Below are 11,221 nucleotides of genomic sequence, written 5' to 3' on the forward strand. Positions count from 1 at the left end.
GGATTTTTTCCGTTAATAGTCGGAACTTGACGATTCCAACGCCGGCAGATTGGAAATGTCAACGCCGTTGTCGAAATAGCAAATCCACTCAAAGTCCAGGGGCTGAGACCCCATAGCCATAAGTCAAAATTTACTATATGAAATAAATAAATAGAGTATTAGATGAATATAGAGCCAATAAAGAACAATTAACAAAATCAAACTGCTGATCGTCTTTTTCAATTCCATTCTTTTGACCTTCTATAACAGGGGGAATGCCAGAAAAGGGAAAAGAGAAGCCATTTTTGCTCGCAATAAAGCGTCCTGATCGAGCAAGACGTAGTCCTATCTATCCACCTCTCCAGACACAATATCTTGAGTACCTATGATGGTGACCACATCTGCTGGCATGTGATGTTTGGACATAGAATCGAGTCCTTGTGAATGGGCAGAGCCAGGTGCTCTTATTTTACGACGGTAGGGACGATTGCTTCCATTACTGACCAGAAAGACACCAAATTCTCCTTTAGGTGCTTCAACAGCGGTATAGGTAGAAGGAGCTGGTACGGAAAAACCTTCTGTATAAAGTTCGAAATGGTGAATTGAGGTAGAGTAGACCGATGATCCTGTAGTCATTTTGCCGGCTATTGAAAGAAAAAGCTTGCATCTGCTCTCCCTATTTAATAGAATAATAGGTCCGATCTCTCTCCAAACCTAACGTGATAGTTTCCCATCATAGGGCTTTCTATCTATAGATTGAGCCATTACCAAGGAGCTAATTCGTTCAGAACTCAGTTGACTGCTTCTATAGATAAGGCGGAGCGTCCTTGGCTCAGCATTATAGCACATAGGGCTTCGGCGCTACTACAGCGCTTCGCTAACTCGAAGCGCCTCGCTATGAGAATCTAGCTTCGCTAACGCTCGGCTAAGTCTTGAACCTTCGCGCGTTCGCTTTCTCAGTAGCAAAAGCGCTTCTCTTTGCCCCTTAAGTAGAAGGACAAGAATGATCTTTTTTGTTTTATTGCTCCCGCTTCCTCGCATCTGCGCTCGTCAAGCCAACTTTGCTTTTTGGGAGGTTAAACTGCGGTTGAAGCGGACATTTCGAAATGACAGCATCGAAGATTTATATATATTCTTAAACGGTAACGGTTATCCCGGACTGCGTTCCGGAAAAAGTGGCCTACTTGAAATGAAAGAAAGGGCGAGCACTCTTGTGTTTCAACCCCACTATCACTATACTATTCATAGTTGTAGGGCACTGTGTACTTACAGCCTCTACGATAAGCAAGTGAATGGGGCCGGTGCGTGGCGAACGGAACGGTTCATCAAGCCATTTCTCGCCTCAACCCCCTCAATAGGAAGAGGGGTACTTTACAAATAGGGGGTAATTGCTTCGCACCTGACTGTGATAGCCCTATCGATACCTTCTTTGAGCTTTGTGACTAGTGGCCGCTTTCCCGTCGCTAGAGCGTTTTCCCGGTGCGCGGAGCCCCAACGAGGAAGGTGTTAGTGGTTTATCATTGGGTAAATAATGCTAATCCCTCTTTTTGTGCTACTCCTACTCCTAGGGCGGGAAGAAGATAAGAAAACGCGAAGCGTTCTATTGGTTTGGTTTCCCAACTTGTTGCTTCTAAAGGCTGCCCTCTCTCGGCTGGATGTTGGTCCAGCCTACTACGAGGATCCCGTATCCAGCAACCCAATCTAAAGGGAAAAAAAAGGCCTTGTCTAGGTTGGAGCTATGAAGCTGACCCTCATATTATGAAAAGGCCTTTCCTTCACGGGCTTACTTAGTGCTTGTGCGGCTCGGTTTGAGCTCGACCCAAACAACGGCTAACGAGCCCCTGAGAAAGCCCCCTTGGTAGGTAAAGTCAAGCGCGTTAGCTCTTTGAAGTGAAGGCGCGCATCCTCTTGCTGGGAGAGGGGCTAATGCCACCCGCCCTAATGAATAAAGAAACAGGAGAGGGGTCTTGCTTACTTGTTAGAGTCAAGGGAAAGGGCTTTTGAAGCTGGTGCGCTAACGCGCACTTCCGTTTTCCCTTTACTAGTAGGGGGTCCCGTGGTTCCTATGCCGCCGCGTTTCCCGGTCCTTTTCTTTTAGTGCTTCGACCCGAAGCGATAGCTTCTAGCTAGTTCAGTGGATAAGATGGCTGCGCTCCAGCTCACTCAAGAATGGGACGGCAGTGGTCCGCCGGCAAGCTCGTTCTGATCTTGGACGCAGTACATTGGAATCCTGAAGCACCACCACGAACGCTACCGCGCGTTCGCCTGCGGTGCGGTAAGGCACCACCCTGTTGTGCCAGCAGCCAACTCCGGCGTGTCAGCTTAGTTATCCTCATCAAGCCACTGACTTACTTGATGTCTAGCTTGCCAACTGGTAGACGGTTCCTTTTCCCCCAGATCAATGAATAAGGGAGAAGTCAGTGGATTCTTCCGAAGAACCGGAAGCGAAGCGCTATGCCGGGGCGGGGGGACGGGAAAAGAAACGGCTCCGAAGAAAGAAATGGAGGTTCCCAATGCTTCTCCACGCCCAACGAGATGCGCCAACCTCGGGATGCTTTACTCCTAACCCCACAAGATTCCGAGACGGAGCTTAACCTGAGTCTCGGTTAAGAACGGCGAGATGATCTACGTTTAACACGGCGCACGATTCCATGGATAGTTTCATTCGACATCGTGATGGAGGACATAACTTACGATCATCGGCTTTTATCATGCCACTAGGGATTTTATTAGGACATTGCCAAATTATCCGCATACTTTGTCGCATCTCTTCAATACGGATACAGTAACGATCATAGCGATCTCCTCTGGTACCTACTGGTACGTCAGGATCCGATTGGTCATGAACATCGTAAGGTGCTGCTCTTCGCGAATCCCAGCATACCCCTGGTTGGGATGGGTAGGCCCACCACTTCACTTTCACTTAGGCCTGGGCCAAGTCAGTGGGGGGACCCTGTCGGGCTCCTCCCCCCCAAAAAAAACACAAACTGTACGTGATAGTTTCCCTTCATACGGCTCGAATCATTCTCATATGCCCTGGGAGGCATCCTTTCCTTGTTTGTTGGGTTGGTTCACGCGCGCGCAAACGAGCACTGGCCGCAACAGCAGGGAACTATGACCAATAGAGTCAGACACTTAGTTAGCTACATCCGCACGCAAAAGGAATGTGGTTCTGGTTGAGGCTTTCTTTCCTTTATTAGTAAAGGGGGCGCGGGACGTTCGCGGAGTCCGTGCCTTCCGTACCACCACAGGACTGGTCGTTCTTGGGCGGATCCCGCTCCTCTACATAAGGGATAGGGGGAAGGTGGCCGGGCCTATCATATCAAAATAAAAGGGTTGTAAAAAGAGAACCCGGCTACCTATTTCATTCGACGTTCCGCCCGATTCGACCGACTTTTTGATAACAAGAAGGCGGCGAGCTGATCTGCTTTGATCAAGGAAAAAGCCCAGTCAGCCACCAACTCGGTGCAGGTCACGTGACCTACAGCTCGGCCTTCGTTCGCTTTTTGAGACTTCCTCTACCCACATCTCTATGTGCCCGCAGCACTTCCATATGGAGAAAGATAGGCTTACCATGTTCCATCAATAGCACCTAACCTATGCCGATTTTGGCGGACTGTGCTCCACCCCGGTGAACTCATGCGGTTCCGACGTGCCCAGAGGCCAGAGGCGAATCCATTCACGGTCCGTAGGACCAACACCATTCGAAGGTGGGTGGCCCGCCCCGCCTAGAACAGTCATGTTTGACTGGGCTTACACACATTCGCTCACTTACGCTGTCCCCCCTCAGCTCACCCTAGCCCCCCCGGGCCTTTTGCTCTTCTAACGTAAGCTCCAAGGCTTCACACCAAGTCTTCGCTGACATAATATGCATGCTTAAGTAGGGTCAGGCAGAACCGTTGTTGCCTGATGGGGACTCCCCCCATATTGCTATCAATGTCTTCATGTCGCACGACCTCTTAACATTACACCACTGAATCCCCAATCCTTTGCTTGCTGTGCAGTGACAGTACCAATATCCACTAATCGTTGTTTCCAGATACGGTTGCCGGTTGACATCTCTTCTAATTCGTCGATACGAGAAGCAAATTGTTGTGTGAAGGAATCAATATCTCGACATAAGCCAAGAGGCAGATCTTGTGCCACTCCACCTGGTCGTATGAAACTGGCATGCATCCTGGCTCCCGAGACTCTTTCATAGAATTCCAACAATCTCTCCCGCTCCTCAAAAGCCCACAGGGACGGAGTTGATGCTCCCACATCCATAGCATGAGTAGTTAAAGCAAGTAAATGATTTGAAATTCGAGTTATTTCACGGAATAACACTCGTATATATTGAGCTCGTAATGGTACCTCGCAATTCAAAAGTCTCTCTACGGCTGAAGAATGAGCGTGTTCTTGGGCCATCGTAGAAACATAGATAGGGTCGACGACGGAACGAAGAACTAACCCTAGATACAGCTTTTTCGTACACGTTCACTTGCATCACATACACAAGTGCTCTCTGAACCGTGCAATAAGGTCACCCATAACACGGCTCTCCCACTTGAGTTACCTTAGCCCCAGGCAGGCCATGCTATTCAATGATATTGGAAAAATGGCAGCGTAACGTAACAACTAGTATTGAAAGCTGGTCGCCTTTTTTTTGAGGGAGGGAAAGCCTTTCAATAGGAGCCCTACTTCCTTCCCTCTTTGCGACCTCATCACTTCAAAGCGCAAACCAATTTCTTAGTCACCGGGCGGAGCGCACCTTAGGTACTTTGCTTATAGCTTTTTTAGGTTATGCAATAGACGGGAGGATTAGCTCTGGATCCCCCCTGCTTGCAGAAATGAATGGATCAGAAGGGGGGGCTGGGTTCTATTTCCGGGCCGGGCGGGAGGTGAAGGCCATAAGATTGCCCTCCCGGTAAGGAAGAGAGGAAAAGGGTGCTGTCATCTAATCTATCTCGACCAGTTTCCCGAGGCGTATTCAAATCCAGACCGGCTCAGAGAATCACTGGCGCTATTTAGCCCTTCGTTTCGCCATTCGAAGTACTACCTCTGCCTTCCCCTTTTGTAACATACCCAGGCGCCCTCCTTTCCAATCACTAAGAAAAAAAATACCAATCAAAGCCCTATCTAAGTCAAGCTTCGTCTGTTATTTTTCCGGCCCCTATTAATAGGGGAGTTTACTCAACCCATTCCCCAGTCTTCCGCACTGCTCAAGTAAGTGTGCGACTCCGTATGAGGACCTCCTTCCCTTCTGCCCACTCTCCGTTCACACGGTTCTCAAAGCAGAGGAGGAAGGGTGGGCAGCAGGTACCACGAGCCCTCTGTCCCACACATCTATCCAGAAGCAAGTGTAGTTCACCGGTTCCACCGAATGCTCCTATCTCTCGGCAAAGATCGTGTGAGTGTGCAGTTATGCTTCGGATGCTTCGCCATAGAATAGATCGACCCAGTTCCCGTTCTTTTCCGGTGCACTCGCTTTATATCTCCGACACACAAGGAAGGACGCGGTGGGAAGCAGCCCTAGCCTCTGTCCGGCCGATCATTCCGCTGGCATCTTGCATTCACGCCTCCGTTTGACTGCCGCTCGGGGATGGAGTTGTAGATACGTTAGTCTTAGCGGATCGTTGGCTCCACCTGTTATCTCCTTCTACGACATGCTGTTGTCGTCGCCATATTCCATATGTAACTTAGTCATCTCTGCCTCGCTGCGGGTCAGCACGCACCTCCGAAAGAAACGGAGGACTTCATTCAGTGACTCCGCGATCGCCCTCTAAACGATCAGAATAAGGTAAAGCTTGAAGATAAGTTTTGTACTCTATTAATTTCTCAGTCCCTCTAGTCGGGTGGGCGCCGGCCGGTCTTTCGACCAGATCCCCCTAAAAACCGTACGTGCGGGTCTCCCCGCATGCGGCTCACGCCATTCGAGGTGGCCCAGCCCAGCATTCATTCGCAAATCCTGTAGTGAAATTGAGACTGCTCGACCTCGGAAGCTAATTCGCGTGTAGGCAGCGCTGTCTGTCGTACCGTTGACTCTATCTATTCACTTTCATTCATTTTTATAGGCTTGCTCCCTCTTTTTCCAAGAATGAATGCACTTCCCCTTGACTTCAGAGGGCCTTCTCTAATAGGGGAAAAGCCTTCCATTTCCGTCAAATGACCCGGCCCCCCCTGGCTCTTCCACCGTCCTGGCTCCCTTTCCTACCTATGCTATGCTCCCCCGGCACAGGCCTACCACGCTTCGCGCCTGCGGCGTTTTCGCCGGACGGTCTTTGCCAGTAGTGCCATCCTCCCCGCTGGCTGTATGGGCGGGTTGTCCCTCGCTGCTGCGTTCTGTTAGGCTATGGATTACAGGAACAAATGTAGTTGAATGAGACAGCAGGCGGGTTACACGTTCCGCTGTGCCGAGATGTGAGGTGCAGGTGGTGATGATCACCCCGGGGTATGCGCTAGCGCCCTTGACAGGCACTCCAGGACCCGCCAACGCTCATGAAAACCCGGGTCGGTCCTCCATTCATCTGACCGGAGGTGTGGATAACGAGGCCACCTTCACAACCTTCTCCCTTCTGTCCTTATGTTGTAGTAAGGTAGGGCGGTTCGCTTGAGTTGCTCAACCGCCCCTTAGCCCGGTGCTCATGACGCGCTACGGGACCTCCACCGTGCCGGGGGACCAAGCAAGCAGGGCATAGCTAGCGGCATAGGAGCCGACTCGGCGTCAGCGGCTTCGTGCCGCACTGGAGTGATCCAATATGTGGTTCCGCACGTTCCACCACTTCTCCGTTCATTTCCAATACTGATCGTGAAACACCATGAGCAGCAGGATGTTGAGGTCCGAAATTCGAAGTGAAATTTTTGATTTGCCCGTTCCTAGTCGTCATGGGAAAAAAGGAATAAATAAGAAAGAGATTATTACCTAAGAGCTTGTCCAGTACCAGAAATGCATCTCCTTGCGTGCGAGAGACTTCTATGCCAGCCGTTATTCCCGGCTCTGTTATGAAAGAAAGCGGCAGACTCATCTTACAGGTGTTCCCTAATGAGGGATTTTAGGGTTCTCCTTTATCTCCTCCCCCCATTTCCGGGGGCCTCGTCCTCTTCAGGTAGGAGAGACTACACCTTTCAAAAGGAGAAACTTAGAAAACAAAGAGAATCAAAAAGGCCATCATTAATGCGAACAAGGCAATAGCCTCGGTTAGAGCAAAGCCCAGGATTGCATATCCGAATAACTGTTTTGCCAATGATGGATTTCTTGCCACGGAATGAATTAATGAACTGAATACGTTTCCAATACCTACAGCAGCTCCCGCTGAAGCAATTGTAGCAGCTCCGGCACCCATTGATTTTGCACCTTCTAACATCTCGAATTGAGAAAGTCTCGTCACGCTCTTTCATTCACGATTTTATGTTCTCGTCGCTTCTTCCCCTCGTTCCTTTTCTCTTGGACATCTAACTTTAGGAAGCAAAGGCAAGCAGACTAGGCGGCAGAGGTTGTCTTCGCGGAAGGGGAAGAGTAGGAGGCTTTGAGTCGGGCATCAAAACTCGGCGTAGATAGAAAGTCCGCTACCCATTCAAGCAGCTTGTAAGGCTACAGTACTGCTTCATATAAGATGTACCAAGGACAAGTCAGATAGTGCACATTACTAGTGGGATAACTTTAGACTTATGTCTAACTCTTCTGGATAGCACAGGAAAGAGAAAGAAGACTAAGCAGACGATTCGGTGGGGCCTCACTTCAGGGGGAACATAGGCAAGGAAAATCCTGTCTCACTAGATCTATTGCTGGGGGCTAAAGCACAGGTTTACCCGCTAGTGGGTTTTTCTCTTTCATTGGTTCTGGAACGGGTCTGACTGGAACATCGCTGTCACGAACAGCGTAAACTGAGTATGGGTAGTCTAACTACTCATGCTAGTAGTTTATCTACTAGATGCTCTATAACTAACTAGAAAATAAGATTATAAACTGGATTGACTCGGCCGATGAACCAACCTCACCAGGGACGCAAAAGGTAGACCCAGTGGACTGACTACTATAGCTGGTACTCCAAAAAGGGAAGGTAACATGCCGGCGAAAACGAGAAGAAGGATCAAAACATCGAAAGCCTTTCTGAGCCAGAGAATTGGACGTGTGATCCATAATAGAATAGCCTTTTAGCGTAGCGGCGAAACGTGCCTGCTCTACGATCAAAGAATTTTTTGAATTGATAAGTATTCATGAGTGCATATACGTGGGCCTCCGGTCCTCGGACCTCAGTGTCCCTTTTGTCTTCCTCGTAGGGCGGCTCCTCGCCGTAGCCTGCTATCTCCTCCAACTCGTCATAGAATGAGGCCATGTTCACACCGCTTCGCCCCTTTATTGATTGACTGGATTGGCTGGCTTAAGAATGGAAGGCTCTTCAAGGCAATGAAATTTTTTGTTCCAGTTGTGCGGTTGAAAATACATACGAAAAGGAAGAATAAGACAAAGATCAGAGAATAGCTAACTCGTGTTGACGAAAGAATGCTTCGGTGGCTGTAGCTGATACAAGGAAAGCAAGTAGGAATTATGACACCAAGAGCTCGTTCACCTTCAGACCAAGAACTCAAAGAGCGAGAGCGAGCCACGTAATCCACATACTAATCAATCTTACTGATACTGAATGATAGCAAAACAAATAGATCAATAGAAAGACGAATAGATAGAAAAATGATTAAAACACTAGAGCATAATCCAAAAAAAGAACAAAGAAATGCCTTTAGCATTGAAGCCGGAAAGCCATTAAGCAAGCCTCTAACTCCATACTCTATTTCCTGCCTTTGCCCTCTCAAGCAAGATAAATTGAACCAAATGCAATCAATCGTCAGACCGCCGGAAGTCACTCTTTCTCTTTCTCTTTTCCAGGCATACAATCAACACTTCTTTCATTCAAAGGTAGGTGTATAAGCCCTTATATTGATCGATTCGCCTAAACGAGTTTCACAAATTCGTTAAGGACACAACCCTAACTAATATGAAAGGCTATGGATATAGTCTACATCGGCTAGTCATAGGAAGAAGAAAAAGACCAGCGTTAGGCCTCTTCAGCTAATAGATGTGTCAAAGACCGTTGCCAGGTTCAAGCTACTGAGGGTTCACTTGAACCTGGCAATTAGACCCAAGTGAGAAATGGAGAAAAGAAAGCAATAAGATCAAAGAGGGGAAAGACCTGAACACCCTCGGCGTTCTGCGCACAAAGGGGGAGCACACTTCTAGCGACAGAAGTGAGAGAGCGGGATTGAGAGGACCCCGTGGGGCTCGAGGAAAGAGCTGAGACTCTGCAAAAATAAAAAAATGGAAATGAGATCAAAGGTAACGATATACCTATAATGTAAAGGGTAATGAATGGCAGAAGAGTAGTCCAGAGAAACCCAGCGCCTCCATTCGGAAGGTTTGGCTTGAGAAGAACATACTGTAACTCCCACTTTTTCAGCCCCTGGCATCTCCAAGCTTTGGGACGAAGCTGTGGTGGACTAAGACTCTTTTCGTTGGGTTGCCTTTCCGGTAAGAGAGTAAGCGTATGAAGAAGAGTTCATAGGCGGATCGAACTCCAAGCAAAGTTGAAAGCGGTAAGGCATTCAATTCATTAGGCTGTGGTCAATCTTCAGATATGGAATAGGTACCAAACCGGAGTCAGAGTAAGCTGCGGCATTTCATTCAGTCAGCTTGGCTTTTTATCTAGTTTGCCTTTTCCTTGGCGCCCTTCTTTAGTAAATCTCGCATTGGTCCATTCCGGTCTTCAGTCAGTCAAGTCAGTGTGCACCAAGCAAGTAAGCAAGCCAGTGAATTGATCCGAGGGTGAATAGACTAAGGTAGTGAAGTCATCCTAGCTCAATGCTTTCCTATCTGGTCCTGGAGCCTTCAATTAAAAAAAGACCTTACGGAACGGAAAAATGGAATCCTCTGAGATAGGTTGAGAAAGCGCGTTCATATCCTGTTGAGAAGTCATCTTGCCACTAAGATAAGGATCTAAATCAAATAATATGAGGAATGATGGTAAGTAGTAAAGAGGTTCTGGTAATCTCGCACGATGTGGCCGCCAAGGATATTGGTGTGATTCCATATCCAATTTCCAGTCCTAAAGGGCTCAAATCCTATGACGCCTTCCGCGTTTAAGGGTGGATAACTGAACTGAATAGTCTTGGACTCCCCTTTTTTTAAAATCCAACTGATACGGGATTTAAGAAAAGTCCTCTTCCCCCAGAGTTCAATGTGTTAGGCGGAATCGCATATGAGGCAAGGTTTTTCTCCCTTAACTTCTTTTTTTCCCACCAATCAGCCGGGACATAGTAAAGGAGGGGAACTGCAAGTAAAGTAAGCACATATGTAATTCTCTTCCTCTTATCTAGCTAACCCTATTTTTTTTGTTTTGAAAGGCTTTCATTCAGGTTGTGTTGTCCTCCCTCCGGTCGCCTTGATGAATAGCATTTCTTAAAGTAATTTTGGGTTATACCCGGTATTCCCCCCTAACTCGATCTAAACCTGAAGTCTAGTAAGGACAGATTCACTCTGAAACTGTTATCTACGTGAAAACAGACTATCTTCGTCTTATGCGATCTACGAATATCATCATAGGTAAGTCAGAAGATTGTGTAACGATTAAATAGAATTATCTCCCGGAAGTATGCTTTGCTGAATATCTGGTCGGTCTTCTTTCTTTCCTGATCTCAACCCGCTCATTGGTACTGAGGCTACTGTTCTCACCCTTTTATTTACGGAATGCTTTCTGAAGAACTGATCAGAGGTACGGCAGAGGAAGGGCTATTCTTACCAGATTGATGCGGATTGGATTCTCCGGTTTTTGCAAGAATACGGTGTTTGGAAAAAGACGGTCTTTGACAGGAATAGCCTTCACTGCTTTTCCTCTTTCTTTGCTGCATCTGAGATTACCGCCCCGTGGGTCCTATTCAAAGCATCGAGCTCGGTAGCGAGCCTCTTGTCCTTATCCCTGTCTACTTCAAATGGCTTAGAGAAAGGTCCCTTTTTATTTCTTTTCGCATCTCGGATGCTTGGGAGTCTCCTTCTCGGCTTCAGAAGGACCGAAGGTTGGACTACGTTCAGGGATTGGGATTACTCTTTGTTCTCAGCCGCTAAAGGAAGGAAGAAGGATCTCTATCTCTGATCCAGTGGATGCTTGAAAGTGAGGTAAGCCGTGCTTTTCGGTAAGGGCTAATTCGAAGATCTTAGTGAATAGGGCACAGGACAGGGATCTCCTTGATCGAACTTTTAGCCACCCTGGACTTT

The 11,221-nt window shown here is 47.9% G+C and overlaps 2 protein-coding genes; both read right to left on the bottom strand.

The window, feature by feature from the left end:
- Positions 1-324: 324 nt before the first annotated feature.
- Positions 325-6,845, bottom strand: nad7 (NADH dehydrogenase subunit 7). One transcript has 5 exons: positions 6,703-6,845; positions 5,740-5,808; positions 3,933-4,399; positions 2,625-2,868; positions 325-586 (listed from the first exon to the last, which is right to left on the bottom strand). Exons 1-5 carry the CDS (start codon positions 6,843-6,845, stop codon positions 325-327), a joined length of 1,185 nt encoding a protein of 394 aa, YP_009709892.1.
- Positions 6,846-7,097: 252 nt separating this feature from the next.
- Positions 7,098-7,322, bottom strand: atp9 (ATPase subunit 9). Its single transcript has one exon. It carries the CDS (start codon positions 7,320-7,322, stop codon positions 7,098-7,100), a length of 225 nt encoding a protein of 74 aa, YP_009709893.1.
- Between the last annotated feature and the right edge of the window lie 3,899 nt (positions 7,323-11,221).

The sequence above is a fragment of the mitochondrial genome of Phaseolus vulgaris (assembly GCF_000499845.2).
Source record: "Phaseolus vulgaris mitochondrion, complete genome".
Classification (NCBI taxonomy): Eukaryota; Viridiplantae; Streptophyta; class Magnoliopsida; order Fabales; family Fabaceae; genus Phaseolus; species Phaseolus vulgaris.